General features: G+C 39.8%; 1 protein-coding gene across 5 annotated transcripts in view; it reads left to right on the forward strand.

Moving 5' to 3' along the window:
• The window catches only part of LOC122411279 (cyclic nucleotide-gated cation channel alpha-3), a 177779-nt gene that overhangs the window by 60656 nt on the left and 96663 nt on the right, over positions 1 to 20460 (forward strand). For all 5 annotated transcript variants that reach the window (XM_043419989.1, XM_043419993.1, XM_043419992.1 and 2 more), the window contains 6 exons: positions 12567 to 12871; positions 14241 to 14482; positions 14849 to 15063; positions 16565 to 16820; positions 16918 to 17172; positions 17310 to 17440. In XM_043419989.1, coding sequence (XP_043275924.1) covers positions 12567 to 12871; positions 14241 to 14482; positions 14849 to 15063; positions 16565 to 16820; positions 16918 to 17172; positions 17310 to 17440 — 1404 coding nt within the window. The remainder of the gene's footprint in view (positions 1 to 12566; positions 12872 to 14240; positions 14483 to 14848; positions 15064 to 16564; positions 16821 to 16917; positions 17173 to 17309; positions 17441 to 20460) is intronic.

Here is a 20460-nt window from a genome sequence, read left to right on the forward strand (position 1 = left end):
ATTCTCAAATATTTTCCAATCAAATTTATTTCTTAGTGAAACATACTCTCAATGACACCACCAAACATAATTATTCAATATTAGCTCTTCTTCGGCCTTAAAAAATCATCGAAACGCAGTATTTTTTAAGGCCTCCGTGGTGGTTAAGCCCCTTAAAGTGATCGAGCCCCGATCATCCAATTCAAAATTATGATTATTGCATTAACGAAGAAATTTATGGTAAGATGTTTGCGGCGCGTTGCTCGCATATCATTAATTATAGTACATGTTTAATGGCTTCCCTGCTCATGAGATGAGCCAGTCCATATCCGTATAGAAGCGTGTCCACATTTCTAGTTATACGGTCTACAGGGAAGGATGACGTGTCTCCATCTAATCTCGTCTAAGTAGGTGGAATTGTTCCCTTGAGCTGTCGAGACACGACGAGCCACGACGTTCAGCGACTAAAGTGCGCGGGTGTGATTAATTTAAGTCTTCTAATCGATCCTCCGGGGTGTCGTTTATCCGAGGCGTGTTTTACTTGTTCTCGATAGCTTTTCTCATGGCCAGTGACGTTTAAATCGAGGTCCGATGTTCCGTGGTGTCGAGCAGATGGAAAATAGTCGGGAAATGTAAAGCAGTCTCGTGGGAAATAATCTGTTGGTTGGAGCCAACGTCAGCCCGACGTCGATGGTCATTTCGAGGCGAGTTTGCATTTTTTCCAATCTCTATCAAAACGCTAAGTTTGCAAGTGAATATTCCACTGACATTCGTTCGTAATCGATCGTTAATTGATCGCGCTGGTTGTTGTTTTACTGCTGAAATCTTTCGACCGCGTAACATTAGAGATGTTTGTTTATCCAGTGAAATTAGTTGAAAGAATCGAGGCTCCGCTACATTTTTATTTATTAAACTTTTCCCGTCCATTGTCATCGAGCGGGTGCCCTTTAGAGCAGCAACGCCGAGCTTTTGGCTAATCACTTTCGTACACTCATTATTCACTGTAACTACTGGCCTATTGTTTCGCAGCGTTAGCGTTGTTTCCCGTTCGAGCAATATGGTACGAAGCTTTCGGGTATTCCCGCTCTATCTCTCATTCCACCCCTGCATGGCGTACGAAATTCAAAAAAAAACGAAAGCAACAAAAAACTAATAAATAAAAGGAATACGAACGTACCTACTCGGCACTTGCTATTGGAGCATTGATTTTTCGTCGTGCCCGAACAAAGGGCCAGAGAAAAGCTCAAATTTTTCCAAATTTTCCATACTCCCCGATCCGTATGAAGCTTCAAAACTTTTGATGCTACAAAATGCAGTCGTGCAGTGAATGTATCCGAACGAAGGTACGATACACCGCGATAATTTATATTCGCGATCATTCCAATTAAAGCCAACGCACATAAACGAACAATTTAATAAACCTTGTCCGTGCATATTTTGAATGAATCCTCGAAACTTCTCGGGAAACAGATTTTACATATACGCACATGAGAAAGTTCATGGAACTGGTCCAATTAAACACTAAAAATAACAATGCTATTGAAAACCCGAGAGAACGGATGAGCCGAGGTTGATACGGAGTGTTTTTAATATCCGTGGAAATGAATATGAACAAATACGCGTTACAAATATTCAGCATTTTCACCAATTGTTACGCGTCAAATGGAAATTTATGGCGAATATCAAAGAGGATTTTGAAAATCGACTGATTAATGCTTTCGAACGAGTTCACGAGGGATCGTAAATTCCAGGATGATTTATGTACGAACGCGTTAATGAAAATGCACACAAATTATAATATACGGAGGAAAAATTCATTTTTTTTCTAAAGACATATTAATTACAATAAAATGAAGTGGAGAAGAAAAATATTAACATGGAGTACTTCTATGAGAGTCGTTATCTCTAGTAGTGCGAGTGAACCAGGTCAGCCGAAGGAACTCCGTCACGTCGGTCTCATGAGTCGTAATTGTATTTATGCGCTGGAATCTTGCCCACTTGCACGTTTACTTTTTTGTCTTTCCTTCTCTTTTTTTCCTTCATCCTTCGCCCAGTTTCGTTTTCCTCCGTCTCAACTCGCTCCTGGAGGCCGATTAGCTCGCTATTTCTCTTGCTTCTTGAATTTATGCGTAATCCGGGTAAACCTGGAGCACAGCACGTCCGACAACGAAGAAAACGGAGAAATTAAAAAACAAAACAAAACAAAACAAAACAAAACAAACAAACAGAACTGCAGAAGAAAAAAATAAATAAAGAAATACAAAAACGAGAAAAGTAAAACAACGTCGAAATAGGAAAACGTGAAGGAAAGTCGAGTAGAATCCCGCAGTTCGGGGCAGAAATAAATGACGACGAATAATCGTTAAGTTTTTTATTCGCATTGTTGAGAGAGATGGGAAAATAGAACCAAGGGGGGCCCTCTATGGGACAGACAATCTGAACACAGAGTATTCATAAAGCACGTTTGAACCTGATCAGGCTCAAACAAGGTCCTGATCAGACTGACGTGTTCAAGACTCGATCCGAATTGTAACGTTTAGCATACCTTTGACTCTGCTCAGTATAGCGGGCGAAAAAACGTGATTCTCTTGATTTTTTTTCGACAAGAAAATAAATGTTTATTGAAAAACTGTGAACGACATTCATTGGTACATATGTCCATGTACTCGTACAATTTGTTTGATCAAAAAATTTCTCAAAATGGCGCAACTCCAGGTGGATTCCAGCAGCACGTTTTTTTGAGCATCACTTCCGGTGGACATGATAACTAAAAACTATTAATCCGATCCATACCGAATTTAAACCACTTATTTATTAAAATAATAGCTTGGACCTGGACGAAGGATTTGTAAAAAGTAAAATTCATTTTTTGAGGTACTAAATTTTCGGTCTTTTCGTTACAATGTTTTGTTTCCAACAAAATACGAAATCCTTCGTCCCGGCCGTAGCTGTTATTATAATAAATAAGCGGTATAAATTTGGTATGGATCGGATTGATAGTTTTTAGTCATCGTGTCCACCGAAAAGATTCAAGTATTAGGTGAGAATATTCTTCAGACATTGTACTTGAAGAATATCTAACGAAAAAAATGTTCGATTTTTCCCCCCATCACAAGTGTATACAAGCCCTTAAAATGCTACAATACAGAAGTGAAGCGTTCCGATTAAATGAATTCGGAGAAACGTGGACGAGAACAAACGTCACTTCGAAATTACAGCACAAGATTCGAGGAAGTACGTATCCGATGGAAATATTTCATTGTGTAAATTACGCTTGGAGTATTCATACGCAGGCTTTTGCATTGTCATGACAATGTTAAGAAATTCTCGTAAATTTCCTCGTTACGCTGATTCGTGGCTGTAGAGAATTTCAATTTGGCTGCGAACGAGCCTTTTCCCGTTGTACATCAATGTATCACCTCCTCCGGAGTTCTTCTTTCCGCTTCTAGTTCTACTCGATAGCGTCTCTCATTGTGTGTCTTCTATATCCCCCGTGTCCCATTTCTTCCTGGTCGTCGTTGCTGCGACGACGAGACGGAGCCGTAGGAATATGTCCCTCGAGTATTCACGTCTCTATTAGATTCGCTCGTGCGCCGAGTGTGCGCACGTTGCATTATAATTTCGTATCGCGGCCCTCCTCCTTTCCCATCCTCTCGAAAATTGAGTATGATTGTTGTACGGGTATGTATTAACGTGCATTAAATAATGAGTGTGTTTGTGTATGATGAATGAAACCAGCCATTACTAATGGAAGCAGGCCGTGATTGATTTTCTTGAGTGTTTCCCTAATGAAAATCTAAAATGGCCGAGCGAATGAGACTTTTCCGGAAATTTTGTCTTTTTATTCGATCGTTGTACAAAAATCAAAATGTAAAGCCCCGTTTTTTGATATTTGGAACTTCTAATTTTCGGAGATTTCATGGCACCTCGTGCATTGGAATATTCATCGAAATAATAATATTCTAATGCGATGAACAATCCCAAAAGAAGGATTCTGAAGAGGGAAAAAAAACTATTTTTCCAAATTTATTTCCTAGAAATTGATTCTCCAGTGAAAATGTTTTTGGCCCACGTAAAAAGATACAAGTGTATTAAGGCCTTAATACTCCTGGCGTTCCTTTCCCCCATATTTTCTCGGCTGATTACCGTTTCAGAATAATTCTCATCATTCGTTTTTCGATATTAGATTTGATGTTGCGTTATGTTTACCAATGTGTTAAACTTCGCACCAAATTGCGGTATTCTTCAACGTTATAAATAACGGGACGGAGACAAATAAGTGTGCGGGGATATAAGAAAATAGAAAGCGAGTCAGCATGAAAAGAGAAAAGTTTTCGGAGGCTTCAGAGTTCGCACGAACCCGTGAAACTAAGACAACGCCACGTTCGTGGCCTTGGCGAAGGGTGACCAAGACCGAGGGTGAAATGCTTTGAACAAACTTCACTTATCTCAAGACAGACAGAAAATTATTAGCATTTGACTGTGACCTTGCAACCCTACCCTTTTGTTTCTTCTTACTTCAATGTTCTATCTTTTCCATTTTTTTTTCAGCCTTGCCAACTTCCTTTGACTTAATTGACACATTATTTATAAATACTCTCATTTCCATTCTTCTCATTTGTGGGTTCACTTTTTTTTTTTGCGAATCAACAAAAAACCTCAAGACCTCGCCATTTATACAAAATTCGACGCTTTTGTTGACGTTTCACAAGGAAATATATGTGAAAGTCCAAAAACCAGGGTCGTTCCACAGTGACAAACAGACTTTTTACCATAAAAATCTTTTCCTTTTTTATACCGAAAAAAAAAACCGATTTTTGTGACATTTTCCACAATTTCCGGCGGCTCACATCGGGAAAGAGTAAGCTCGCGGGGGAAGTTCCACAAAAACAGAAACAGGCACAGGAAGGGAGAATAGAAGAGAAAAGTGAAGTTTAAGCGCTAGGAAGAGCTGGCCAAAACCGAAAAAGGTGTGGACAGAAGAAATAATAGTTTTTTGAAATACGGTTTCGTCACTTGGAAATATTGAATTCTCGAGTAAATTCCAGTTGCGAAAACCGTCTCCAGTCGTACGATTGCGTCAAAGAATCGTTCTCGAGTTACGGGGAGATCGTTGGAAACGCGCGATCCTGACTGACCCCGACGATAGACATTTTGACGTGTTTTTATTTCTCCCGATTCCATGGCTATTCGTCTCCGTACACGGATATCGAATTTCCAACGGTATCGAGGTTCGATGGATAATTATTGTTGGACTCACCCGCGTCGATAACAATTAGTGGTTTTTCTCTCGCTTTGGTTCACCAGCGATCGAACAGCCTCCTTTTGTCAGCGGGACAAAAATTAGCGAAAAAGTCTGTTTTCCATAATGCTCGATGAAAAATCTTCTCAAAGTAATTCTCACGATTTGCAGCTTCCAAAATTCTGAAGTATTTCGCTCATTTTTTCTCCGGCTATCGACAGATGAATAGAAAAATATGTGACCTCCGTAATCCACTGGTTTTGAATTTTTCATTTTCCCCTCGCGATTCTCTCCTCTAACTTCAGAATGTTTCAAAACTTTTCAGAGTTTGCGAATAAATATTTGTACCGCACTCGCGGGAGATCGATCGCGTTGCAACGGAAGATTTGACCAGCATTCGAATGTTTCTCGTATACGAGCATCCGTTGCAAATACTAATATAATAAAAGTGTTGAAACATTTGTAAAATGTTTGTTAATCAACGATAAAAGACAAGACTCGAAAAATTTTGATAACATGAAAAAAAGGGAAAATTCATGCGATCTCATTTTTACGAGCGACAAGAAAACGTCTATTGGCAATAAGATGGAGAGCTGATATTGGCGGGTATTCCCGAGGTATCTCAAAGGCGAGTTTACGCCGGTGCTTTTATTCGTGCTGTGACAGTTACGTCAGGAATATGGGACGACGGGAAGACGGAGGGATGGAAGAGAGGCATAGTAGCTTCGGATACAGTCACATAAAAGGGAAGGACTCCATATAAGGGGCGAGAACGTGATCGGAGACAGATATAACCGTGAAAGTGTGATTGTGAGAAATGCGAGCGTTGAATGCACTCGAGCGAAAGAGCGAATGGGATTCCGGAGAAGATCGCTCGTTTTTTTCCGCGGTCATATCGGTCCCCGAAAAAATCGTGAGGAATATGGACACGTTTGTGAGATGAAAGACGAGGTTATTTCCAGTTGTGCGTTCGTGCTGCGTGAAGGGATACTCGCAGCGAAGCCTGCTACGCTGGTCCTGAATGTGGCGAGGATGACGGGGGAAGTCCTCGAGTCTGTAGTACCTCAAGCTCGGTGGATGAAAGCGAGAAGCTGAGAACGTGGCTAACGAGAGGAGCGCAGATGTGGAGAGATGAAAGGGGAGGAGGGAAAGAGGGGCCGCGGGGGAGAGAGTAAGAAGAAGGGAAGGCGAAAACTTGGCATCATCTAGCCAACGTGAAAAATAGCTGCTCGCTAAAGAAGGAAGGGGATTGCCTTCGGCCCTATGGCTGAGCATCTCTCATCGTCGAATGACAGAGGCGCCTTTTGTATACGCATAAGATTGGGAGAGATTCGTGTGATCCCTCGGGCCTTTTGTTTCCATGTCGATCGCCCTGAGACTGTGTGCTTGTCTTTGTAATCTTTTTGAACGCTGTTCCACCTCTTTGAGAGCACCACCCAGTGCTGAAATTAAACAAAGCTAATTCGCCTGACAATTTAAAGGGTCTAGTCTAATCAGAATTTTCAAAAATCCAATTTTTTTTATTACGTTTTTCGAACCAGTCCAAGTGCACTTTTGAGCGACTTTTGAGCGACAGTGCGCTACCTGCCTTTCTTTGAACGCTTTTTTCTCGAAATCACGTTTTTGGACGGCTCGTTGATGAAATCTCCGAAACTAAGATCAACAGATCCTTACCAAAATTTCACCACGTGTTCTCTATGCCTGTAGCTATGGGGCACATCTTGCGAATTTTGAAACTTTGAGAGGAACTACTTTTTATTTGCAAAAAACGATGAAAAAAAACGTGCTTTTTCGTAGTTTTTAGAAAAACGGCCACGATTTTGTCATTTTCGAAAAAATAAAAAATCGTATGCTGTAGACATTTACCTATTGACTCTGAAACCATTTTTATTTTTTTTCTCCGATCGCATCCATTCCACAGATATTATCAAAAGCGCACAGCCATCTGTTTTTCGGATCTGCCTTCTCCCCCATTTTTCTGAACGAAACTGAGTAAGGTAAATATTTAAAAAATGTTTGTGTATTTTAAGAATGTATTTTTTAGGCCCAACACTTTTTATACTCATATTTCTAATTTATACCGATCAAAAAAATTCGTGAAAATAGTCTTTTTTTGGCCGTCTAATTAGAGTAGACCCCTTAATACTCGAGCAATCCTCATTTCAAGAAAACCCATAAACTGGAACAACGGAAATAACGAGATCCGGTCTTGGGCGCGAACGTTTTTATCTATGCATTCGAGATCGTTGACGATGATCACGAGCCTGGTATCTCGGATTCAAAAACACTCGAGCTGACGCCAGGAAAGTGCTTGGCGCTTTAACTCATCCGGGCTCCTTCGAATCTTATTTCTAAAGTCTCTTTTCATTCACCATTCCGTTTTATTATTATTGAGAATAGTATAATTGACCATTTTCCATGTAATTTTACCAGTGACCGTTACAAAGGTTACGAGAGCATTGAAATTTATCATAAACCAGTGTCTTTGCCAGCTCCAGCGAGGCAGCGAAACGTTGAAAACTCATCATTCCGATTCTCCGTGTATAACAGGCGAGACTAACTCCATACGACAGCTGCAAATTCCCTTGGAACAACGCGCAGTTCTCCGCCGCATGCACGAAACAATGAAACTACTTGTAAAAGCTAATTCGAGTTTCCATCCTGCAAGTTCATCTTTAAAGAGCAATTTTGTACTCGAGTTTACCGGAATATTAAAAATAACATGGCCCACCATTTTTTTCTTCAATTCTTTTTCCAATAAAAAAAAAAAAAAAAAAAAAAAAAGAAAAAACAATCACGCATGCACGACGAATGATCGAAATAATTCATTTGATACGCTCCACTTGGTCGTTCCGCTTTAAACACGTCCGTTTCTTCACACGAGTGTAGTACATGCTTTCTGACGTCACCTGATACCGCACCGTTGAGGCAGAAGGGTCAAAAGACATAGCAGCAGACCTATATAAAGGGACGGAGGTCCTTACAGCCGTTTTTATACTCGAATAGACTCGGAGAATAAAACACCCGGAGGAATAGAGTCGTCCGTGGCGAAACGACGTCACGCAAATATCGGACAGTTGACTGATGTATATTTATTATTGTATAAGTTAAGGAAAAAGTTCCATTATATTGTGGAGGCGAATATGAAGGTTTTTGACGTTTTTTCAAATGAATTTTACGAAAGAAGGCATTAATCGAGGGCGTAAATTAACAGTGTTAACGTTGGAATTTTGGGTGTTTTTTGTTTATTTTATAAATAAAAATTGGTTGGATGGATTTACATAAAACTTTGTACACAACTTTCATATACTCCGAAGTACTGGAAAAAATTTTTTTCCTATTTTTTTCATGCTAGTTTTTTGTACAACGGTCGGTTGGAAATGGCACCCCTGGAATGGGCGTTGACAACAAATCTCAAAAATGGAACAACTCCGGACAAAAAGCAAAAAGATTCTTCAAATATGTGCTATTAACTGACGCAGGGGATTTTCAAAATATTGTTTAGAAACAAATATGACGACCATTCAAAGAAAAACATCACAGTTTTTGTAGATTCCTCAGTAGAACATTTTTTATAAAAGAAGATAAAAAACGTTATCAAAGGACGACTCCGTCATGCTTAAAACATACGTTTTCCCTACCAAATGCAAGAATCAAGTCGCTGGGATAAAAATTCTTTCTGTTTTGCTGCGTCAACGCCGACTCAAGGGGTGCCATTTTCAAGACACCATTGTACAAAAAGATACAATTGAAAAAATAAAAAATAAATTTTCCAGTGCTTCTGAGTATGTAAAAGATGAGTACAAAGTTTTATGTAAATCCATCCAACCAATTTTTATTTATGAAATAAACAAGAACACCTAATATTCTAACGTTTACACTGTTCGCAGCCCTTAAAGACTCTGAATTGGTGAGAAAATTATTTATATAGACATGCTTTAGAATCCAAATGGCAAAAATGTTGGATGATTCTGAATATGAACGTTGCTCTCATTCGAGCAAGTTGAAGTCAATGTTTTCATCGAAATAAATGAATAAAGTTAAGGGGGTAAAGAGAGAATTCGAAAAATCTGTTTTTCTTCGGTTGAAATGTTCGTGACGTTTTTTGCCTAATGACAAAAACAAATGACTCTTCAAGACGAAATATCGTACTCTTATTCAACCGTCAACATTATTTTTATATTCAATCTCTTTGGAAAGTTAACGCGTTGGAAAAAACGCTCCTTGTCATTCCTTGTATTCGTGTTCGCGTAATGGCATTTGCGTTTACGTAATGGGCGCATACATTTTATCGTAAATACGTCGTTTGAGCGAGCAGAAAGAGGGTCACGAAGATTCAAGAACGCGCGCTCGGGCAGGCTTGCGTCCTGACGGAACAGACGCTAAAGATAGAGACGACGCGGCGCTCGTTTTATCCTCGTGAATAAATCTGTTGGCAGGGGGTGCGCGTTTTCATACGAGTGTGTTTCCGAGCCACGGAAGCAGTACAATTCCTCGGTCATTCTCGTATTTTCCATTTTCTGGTCATTTCTTTTCAAGAATTACTTGCCATCGTACCAAGTTTTATTTTTTATTTTTTTATTTTTGTTTTTTTTTTTTTTTTTTTAAATCGAACATGCGACCAAGTCGTATGGTTTCATGGAATCCTTTTGTTTTTTCTTGGGGATGTCAGTGACAGAAGATGGGAAAATTGATCGCTCGATTTTTCAGTTTAAGCTTTATTGACCATAATTTATTGATTGTTTAATCGAGTTTTGTCGACTTTTACGGTTTGGACACTGGTTCAGTAATTTCGTGAGACTTATTCGTGTTGGAGGATTTTCACATTGTGGCTATTCAGTTATTAATTCTCTTTATAAACTGAAAATTCGCAGCCAACGTACCGGAATGATCGTTAGCAGATCACGGACGGAAACCGCAGCGTCAAAATGTGCAACACGCTGATTTTGGTTTTGCAAACGCGCACATTCTCCACCGCATTTATCTTTCTCTGCTATGCCCTTACTCGCTAATCCTAATAACAAGACTCGAGGCGAGAGAGTTAATCATTCCGGAATAACTACGGTTTTAGTCTGCGAACAACGGCTTCGCTGATACCGAGAAATGTCATTATTAATTAGGCACAATGAAGATAATTAAGGCCTTATATACACTTGCAGCGAGCGAGAACACGTGATTTTCTTGATTTTTTTTCGATAAGAGAATAAATGTTTAGTGAAAAACTGTGAACGGCATTCATTAGCACAGATGTTCATTTATTTGTATAATTTTTTTGATCAAAAAATTTCTCAAAATGGCGCAACTCCAGCTGGATTCCGGTAGCACCTTTTTTGAGCATCAATTCCGATGGACATGATAATTAAAAAACTATTAATCCGATCCATACTAAATTTATACCACTTATTTATTATAATAATAGCTCGGGCCTGAACGAAGGATTTGTAAAAATGTTGATTTAAAAAATATGGCGACAGTTTTAACAAAAAAATCATTTTTTGAGGCACTAAATTTTCGATTTTTTTGTTACAATTTTTTGTTTCCAACGAAATTCGAAACCCTCCGTCCAGGCCCCAACTATTATTATAATAAACAAGTGGTATAAATTTCGTACGGATCGGATTAATAGTTTTTTAGTAATCGTCTCCACCGCAAAGGTATTTTTAAAAAATGACGATTCTGCGATAATCGCGTTCAAATATTCAAGTATTAGAGGACCGCGCGCACCGGGCGGTCGAAATTTGGTGAAAATATTTTTCAGGCATTGTACTTGAAGAATATCTAATAAAAAAATTTTCGATTTTTCCGCCCATCGCAAGTAAGGCCTCAATATCAGCCTCGCCTCGTACATCAAAGTATTCAAAGTCAAAAACTTCAGAATCTTTTTTGTTTCGTTGCTTATTCCAGAAAAATGTTTTTCTATTGATATTTCTCCAGGCCTCGTTCATCATCGCGTAGAAAAAGTATCATGCCCTTAACTTTTTTTCTCTCACTTTTTTCGTTTATGTTAAACTTCGCAATACGAGATTCAAACACAAGGGAGAGAAGTATCTATTTACAGGACACAAGAAACTTGAGAACTAGTCTTCGTCTTTTTCATAATTATCTCGTCTGAATGTACGTGAAAAAGTGATCCAAGCATCCGCGATTACTAGGCCGTTATCCAGCCGAGCTTCCCGTTCCTATTCCATCATCCTAGCTTACGTTTCCTCACGTCAAAGCTTTAACTTTTTCTTTATATCACTCGCTTTTCTCTCTTTCTCTTCCTCCAAGCACTTCCGGAATGGAAGAATACTTCTGTGATTTGCTCTTGACTGTGTCAGGATTTATCGCTGCTTTTTTGTCCCTCGCCGATGTCAGATGACCGCGTTTCAGTCGAATCGAGGCCGCAAACTTTTTCGCTGATCGTACAAAAAACAAAATCTTTTGTACAGGATGAAGAGAGGCTTGTGCTGAAAAATGATCGACGCGCATGAAACTTTGTCGTACCCGGTAAAACGACGATCTTTCATGCGCTCATTTAAATTCGACTAGAAAATTCAATGACGATCCGAGCACAGATTCTAACCCAATTTATAATTCGCTGCAAGTTTAATCAGTCCGAGGGCCCGATAACTGTAAATCCGGTGAGCATACACCAGCGGTTTTCCACCCTGACAAAACCTCGGGTTCGTGCACGAGGCATCCGCCGTAAAAAGAAACTGTCGCGTCCCCGCTCTCGTAAATATTGAGTGTCTATGAGGACCATGAGCGATGCTTGGTATGGCTCTTTTGGGACGAGGATGGACGTAACGTTGAATCGCACGAAATAGTCCAGGAAATCGGAAGCATGAAAATCCTAGATCTCTCGGGGTTTGAGAGGCACGAACACCGATGTAGGTCTTTGAGAAATCCCCGAGTCACTCTCGGGGGTGTTCTTTGCTTCGTAAGAGAGCAGAACTTCGTTTCCCATGCATGTCTCTGTCGTTTCTCACTCCCTTGGTCCTCCTTCAATGTCTCGATTCTCCAGAGGAGAAGAGGAATACGCCAGAGGGTCAAAGAGGGCAATGAAATTCGCATGGGCAACTTGCGTCAATAATTACAAGGAAGGAGGACCAGGAAGTTTGTGTAACAAGGTGGAGTGGAACTGGATCGTTGTTGGTTGGTAGAAAGACCATGTGGCGAGTCCGTAAAGACGCGGAAAACTGGAGTTTTCGTAAAACTGATTATTGCGTCGTTGCCTGAATTCCTTTTAGATTTCATAAAACATTCACAGCCAGCTGAGCTTCGGCGGCTCGAGGACCGCACTAATTTAATGATCCCAGCGAGGCTAGTTAACTTGATCGAAAATTTCTTCGCTGTTTTCCAGGCCAGCAAGGCTTGACGCTGGGCGGTGGTGGAGCGAGCGGGGTTAACGATCGTCTGAGCGGCGGCTCAGCCTCGGCTCTGGGCTACGCAACTGATAAAATTCGTGCTGTCGGTAATCTGGCAAGTACGAGACACGCTAGCGATGCGAGAACAACAAGAGACTACCGAGAGGACGAGGCAAAGAGCGTGGAGAACGTGTCCCGGGAGTTGCTGCCGTCGAGACAAAGTCTCCTTGATCTCGTCAGCAGCAAATTCGGCAGGCAAACACCTACCCATTACCACTACCATCCCCATCAGCAACAGCAGGTTTGTAGCATCATTTTTCATTGGCTGCGCCATCGTGGAATCTGATCCCTCAGCTTTCCGTATCATCATCCATCACTTGCGTCGCGGCCAGGAGCAAATTTTTATTGCGAATCCAGTCAAATCCCATTCTCGTGCGCGGAAAGGTTTGAGCTCTTAAGGTAGAACGGTACCTCTTTTGCGGGGCAGACGATGAGAGGGGTATGCTTTAACATGGGAAGCCTCTCGTCTTACGAACTGCACGTGAATTTAGTTTCTGCTTTTCAAATTACACGTCAAATGATAATTGTTTACTTTTAGATGAAAAAATCACTATTTCAACGGTAATGTTCCTAATATTGGCGAAAAGAAGCTTCTTCTTTTATATTTCAAAATGTCAAACATTTGCTTTGACAGCAGCAACGCAGGGTTGGGTTTCAGTTTTTGATTGTTGGCCGCCCTGAGCTCGAGGGCAAGCTGCGAGTCGCACTGTTTATGTAGAGCTATACGAGAGTGCGTTGACCGATGCGACGTTGCCGCGTTTGAAGCTGCGTCCGCAAGAAGAGACAAGCTCCGTTCATTAATTTTCTTTTGCACATTGCAGATAAACGGTACGGTGAAATCACTGCGAATTTCGCGAGAGTTATCTTGACAGTTGGCTCATATACTAGTGTTTCGATTTATATTCGATAAGATCGAATGTAAAAAACTAAAAAAAATGAAAACTTCGCGAGCAAATAGTTCGTACACTTTCGAACGTATCTGCCAATTCGCATAAAAATCTCTCTTTTTTTTATATATGGTACCGTTCCACCTTAATGTCCAGAGGATTCGATGGGCTAAAAAATGGTTAATGACGGCGAAAAAAAAACCGTTGAATTAGAAGAAGCGAGCGATGGATGAACCGGATGTTCCCCGATTCCTTCACAATCTCTCAGACCTGGAATCCCACTGAGCTTGCGTGAGTGCCCGCATCATCAGCGCTCGCAGCGTTTTTCGCTTCTGCCTTTCCTTCTTGTTGTTTATTTCGTTCGAGGCGGAGATAATAAAAGTGTAGGGGCGCGGCGTTATCAACCGCAAATATCTCGTTGGCATACTAAATCGATTGGATTTTTAGTCTCGGTTGAATAGCACCGATGGACTCGCGAATAATCAGTGAGCTCCGCCGCGCTAAAGCGTGCTTGCTACGCATCGCACACGATTTCGAATCGAGTTCCCAATGAGAATATAACAATGCGTGGACATGCGCGGCACTCGCGAGGACTCGCGGTTAACCCTTTTTTTATAAATCGGTGACTGTCGAACTTTGAACCGCCCTCGAACGTCACAAAGCACACATTTTGATGCTGCTCCCTCACGAAAAGCCTTGATCGGGGACCCCCCTCTCGTGCAGGTTTACTCGGTGTCGCAGCGTTACTTCAGCTCGTCGCGTGACTCGCTTCACGCGGCATACGTGAATCGGGGCGCAAGTGAGCTCGATCTCAGTCGAAAAACGAGACGAAAGGATCACCTACGCGGTAGGTTCAAGCTTCCGAACGCGGTACCTCTGACCTCCTCGCGAGAACCGTCACATCTCCACGGTCCTGCATCCACGAATCATCTCAACAGCAACAGCAGCTGCAACGGGACTGAAACGTGAGTTCGGACTGCCCGCAACGATCATTGTTCAAAGTGCCCATTAGGCTGTAGGTGCATCGTTGTGCATCACCACAGAAATTAATTTACTTTAATCCACTTTGGAATACTCCGTTTGTCACTTTTGAGGCTGAGACGAAAGCAATCGGAAGCTTAATGTGGAGTCGACGAAACTTCGAACACCGAAAAAAACGCTTTTGCTATACTTTCACGTGACGTAATCCTCATAGTTTGCTCTCGATAAAAGCACCTTCAATCTCGACGAGTATCTTGGAACGTTATCGAGGAAAAATAGCGTGACACAAAGCTTTGATAAAATGCAGGAAATTAAAAGAAAAATAGCAGCTGCGATCATTCGAATTTCAGGCGATACACAGCTCAACAACAACAACAGCAACGGGGGAGCAGAGGTTTTCCGGGACAACCTGGCTCCCGTGGCTTTCGTACGGGAGCTCCCAATTGGTCGTTTGTTTTCGATCCCGCGGGACGACTCTGTTACTATTGGTCGATGGTCGTGTCACTAGCCTTCCTCTACAACTTTTGGGTCATCATCTATAGGTTTGCCTTCCAGGAAATCAATGGTCAGTCTTCGTTTCATTAACTGCATGCTTTTTTACAAACTTAAATCAATTTCAAGTTATTGTTTATACACAGCTCATGAGCATTTCTCATGACGAAGAGGTTAAGGTAGCTCCTGTACCGCATGCCAAATGAGTGCTAATTTTCAAAACGCTTTTAGACCAAGTTTAAAGTGTCGATTGAACGTATTGTTAGTGTATTTGTGTGCAGAATTTCTTATTAATGTGAAAATATATAAAAAGGAATATAGTTTTGCAAAACCATCAACTGATAAATGAAAATTTTCATGATGACACATTCTCACTGGTATTTTTCAAAGAATTACTGTATTTTTAACCGATTTTATTGCACCACGTCTCATTTTGTTTGTTAACTGACCCTCTACGAACTCATCATGTAGAATTTTTTAAAATTCATCCCTTCAGAAATGATCAATGGAAAGTTTTTTCGTTTCACGAACAACTAGCTGCAACAATCGAATTATAAAGTTAAAAAAAAAAAAAATCTATGTGGTGGATTCGTAGAGGATCAGTTGAGGAACAAAAACAATACGTGGGGTAATAAAATCGGTGAAAAAATGCAGATAATTCTTTGAAAAATAGCAGTGAAGATGCGTCATTGCGGAAATTTGAATTTATCAGTTGATGGTTTTGCAAAACTATCGTTTTTCATATTTTCACATGTTAATAAGATATGCTGCAATACAAATACACTAACAATACGTTTAATCGATAGGTTAAACTTGGTCTAAAAGCGTTTTGAAAATTTAGCACTCATCAGCATGCAGTACAGAAGTTACCTGAAGAGCTCTATCCACTAAAGACACTCAAAACAAACGCCATTTTCACGATTTTTCTTGATAGGTTTATGATATAGAAATTGATATAAAAGTTGTTACAATTATTGAATTCCCTCTCGAAATACTGAAAAAAAACCTATTTTAGTCACTTTTTACACACAATAATGGTGGTTAAAAAAATTCTTTAAAAAAGGTGTCTGCGCTCTTGATAAAATTTCGAAGATGGAGCATCTGAAATGACAAAAAAAACGGTGTTAAATTCAGTGTGTTAAAAGATGTTAAATATTTGAAAGAGCAAAAAAATGGCGAACATTTTATTTAAGAAAAAGGAAAAAACTTGTTTCATTTTCACCATTTATCGCAAAAAAAAATTCTCAAAAGACTTTATAGTGCTACAACTAATAGTCATAAAAATTTGTACTTCAATTTTCGAGAAAAAAGTGTCAAAAGTTTTTTTTACCAATGATTGCCTGTCGGATAACCACCTGAACGTGTTCAGGCACTAAAATGAAGGTCACACAAAAATACACTTTGACCTCTTCGATCTTGAAATGTTACGCTTCCAAAAAAGTGATAAAAAAATGTATTTTTTGACAATTGTCCAGTGGCAGAGCCCTCAAAAAAATTTTACTGCCCAATAATTCTCGTCGTCCCTTTTCTCCGAATAATATTTGACCTGATTTTATTTAACGACTCTTTTACAGGCGAAACCCTCGTGGTGTGGTTTTGCCTCGATTACCTGTCGGATCTGCTGTACCTGGTGGACATAGTCTTTCACTTTCGTACGGGCTACCTCGAGGACGGCGTGTTACAGACCGACGCGACAAAGTTGCGCAATCACTATATGAACAGCACCACGTTTTACATAGACTGCCTGTGCCTGCTGCCCCTCGACTTTTTATACTTATCTTTAGGATTCAACAGTATACTTCGAAGTTTTAGACTCGTTAAAATATATCGGTAAGTTCGGTGATGAACGGTCACGCAGATGTTTTCAATGGATCATCAACGAAACAGCGATTATTTATGTCGGACGTTCTCTTCTCTGGGTCAACAGGTTTTGGGCGTTTATGGACAGAACCGAGCGACACACGAACTATCCGAATTTGTTTAGATCGACGTCATTGATACACTACTTGTTGGTGATATTTCACTGGAACGGTTGCGTCTATCACATTATTTCTAAGAACAACGGTTTTGGGAGCAAGGACTGGGTTTTCAGCGACTCAGAAACGGCGGACGTTGTTAAGCAGTATCTTCAGAGTTACTATTGGTGTACACTCGCCTTAACGACCATAGGAGATTTGCCCAGGTAAGGGAAAAAATCCCTCGGAAATGATCGCCCGGTCATGGAAAGCCCAGCAAAAAGCTGTACACAAAGCTTGCTTTCCGATTAAATTCGATGTCAGCAGAACCTTAGAAATGTGGCTTTCCTCTGTGTGCTTGCAGACCGAGAAGCAAAGGCGAGTACTTGTACGTGATCGTTCAACTCTTGTTCGGTCTTTTGCTCTTCGCAACCGTACTTGGTCATGTTGCAAATATAGTTACTTCAGTGAGTGCAGCCAGAAAGGAATTTCAAGGTGAGTACCACGACGCTATTATTTCACGATTCAAACTCGCTCCTTTTCGCCTCTCGCATTGTGCCGGTTAATTCACGCTTTCGCGTTTTCCCAATACAACAAAACACTAACAAACAGGAAAATTTATGAAGTTTGAGAAGAGCGAGGGCCTGAGCTTTCGTACGTCGCGTTCGAGCCGAAGGCAATCGACGAATGAAAAGAAAACGCAAAGTTACTCAATAGAATAAAATACGAGTGTTCTTCCTTTATTACGGTGTGTTAGAACGTTCGGCAATATGCTCCAGTTCAGATGAAAAGCCCCCAGGGAATGATAATACAAAGTTTCCTAACAAGAAAGACAAGCGAAGTATAAACGACGAACTTTCTACAATAGTGATAAAATCGTAAAAGTGTACTCGTGAATGATTTTCCTTTGGAAGTACCAAACTTTTAAAATACTCCTGCATATTTGCCAGCGTTGCAGCACGTGTTGCTACAAATTTACGATCGATTTAATGTCTCCATCTCGATGTCATTTATCCTTTTGTTTAGCATCGAGGATTGTGTGTCAAAGTGGCTCTTGTTCGCAATGACATTGTCATTTGAAATCCTACTTTGAGAAAGAAATTCATGAAGTTGATATCGAAGTTGTTTTTAGCCCTAATTAGAATTTTCAAAAAATCGATTTTTTTTAATTGCATTTTTCGAAAGTATACACATTTAAAAGTATCATACTAAAATTTCATAAAGACCTGAGCAGCCCAAGTGCACTTTTAAACGCGTTTTTTTTCAAAATCACGTTTTTGGACGACTCCTTGATCGAATCTCCGAAACTATTCAATCGGTCCTTACCAAAATTTTATCACGTGCTCTTTGTAACTATAGCTATGGTGCATATCATACTAATTTTGAAATTTTGAGTGGAACTGTTTTTTTTTTGCAAAAAAAAGATGAAAAAAAAAACGTGCTTTTTCGTAGTTTTTGGAAAAATCGCCGCCATTTTGTCATTTTTGAAAAAATAAAAAATCGTATGTTGTAGCCATTTACCTATTGAATCTGAAACCATTTTTATTTTTTTTCCTCCGATCATCCATATTCCGGAGATTTTATCAAAACCCATTTGTTTTTTGGACCTGTCTTTTCCCCCATATTTCTGTGGGAAAATTAAGTAAAATAAACACAAAAAAAATTCCTTTGCCTATTTTAAGAGTGTATTTTTTAGGCCCAACACTTATTATATCCACATTTATAATATATACCGGTCAAAAAAATTCGTGTAAATAGTCTTTTTTTGGCCGTCTAATGAGGATAGACCCCTTAAATTGAGCTTCAGTTTCGTGCTATTTGTCGATACAAAATATTTACTGATTTCAATCACTGACGATTTATTTACGAACAACAACCGGAATTCTGTGTCTGACAGCAGAAGTCATAATCCGAGCAGCTTCCAAAAATAGATTTTGCGAAGACGAGAGAAAGCCTGGTCATCGGACTGACAAGGCTGACCAAAGCAGCTGAAGCGCGAGCAAGAAACTCAGTTGTTTTGTGGTAAATAAAGCTCAACGATACTCAACCACGGACAAGCCTTCTCTCCGTTTATTCACCGTGTATACACACTGCCTCATCCATTCCTTCGCTTTTCACGTCTAGTTTCTGACCCTCCGTTCTTCTTTCACTTTCGTAATTAGCACCGAAGAAATTACCAAAGCCGTTGTTAATTAGGACTGAACAATGCGAAGCTCTTTATAACCGTAGGAAAGATAACAAAAGACGTGGGACACAGGGATGCGGAGACGTAGTTTCGAGATGAGGAAAGAAAAGTGCTCGGGATTTGGAAAGCCCTTCATTCAGCATCGCCCCTAAATACTTGCAGTTTTTCCCACCAGTTTGCAGAAAGCCTTATCTCCCTTTGAGAATCATTGGATTTCTTCTTGACAGCTGTTGAAACACCGGTGCTTCAAGCCTTTTATACATAATTCGGGTACTTAACGACGTTAGAAATTTTGCGAATGGGACTTGACCTCTGAAGCTCTTTGAACTCATTTACCCTCATATTTTCGTCGACGTTTAAATCTTGAGATGCATTAGCGATTTTTTTTTGCATCCTTTTACGTGGCTGAGACCAAATGTACAGAACGTTTTCATGTTTGAGTTTTTTTTTGTTTTTTTAACTCCTTCACGATTGAATATTAACCGAATCAACGGAAATTCGGACTGAGAGAAAAAAATTGTTGATTCAATAGCAAATATTGAAAAAATTTTCTTCATTTAACTGCATGTTTTCGGAGAGAATGAATCTACAGTTTGATCTAAAAGTATTTCGTTCGTTTAAGAGTTTATATACACTTGTGATGAGCGGAAAAATCGAATATTTTTTTATTAGATATTCTTCTAATACAATGACTGAAGAATATGCTCATCAAATTTCGACCGCTCGATGCGCGCGGTCGTCTAATACTCAAATCCTCAAACGCGATTATCTCAGAATCGTCTTTTTTTAAAATAACCTTTGCGGTGGAGACGATTACTAAAAAACTATTTATCCGATCCACACCAAATTCATACCACTTATTTATTATAATAATAGCTAGGGCCGCGACGAAGGATTTCCTATTTTGTTGGAAAAAAAAACTGTAACAAAAAACCGAAAATTTAGCATCTCAAAAAATGAATTTTTTATTAAAACTCTCGCCATATTTTTTAAATCAACTTTTTTATAAATCCTTCGTCCAGGCCCGAGCTATTATTATAATAAATAAGTGGTATAAACTTGGTATGGATCGGATTAATAGTTTTCAAGTTATCATATCCACTGTGACTGATGCTTAAAAAAGGTGCTACTGGAATTCAGCTCTGGAGTTGCGTCATTTTGAGGAATTTTTCGATCAAAAAAATTGTACAAGTACATGAACATATGTATTGATGAACGTCATTCACAATTTTCCAATAAACATTTATTTTCTCGTCGAAAAAAATTCACGAAAATGACGTTTTTTCGCCCTCTGCAAGTCTATGTAAGGCCTTAATCAACTTTAACCTTG

The sequence above is a fragment of the Venturia canescens genome, chromosome 5 (genome assembly GCF_019457755.1).
Source record: "Venturia canescens isolate UGA chromosome 5, ASM1945775v1, whole genome shotgun sequence".
In the NCBI taxonomy this organism is placed as follows: Eukaryota; Metazoa; Arthropoda; class Insecta; order Hymenoptera; family Ichneumonidae; genus Venturia; species Venturia canescens.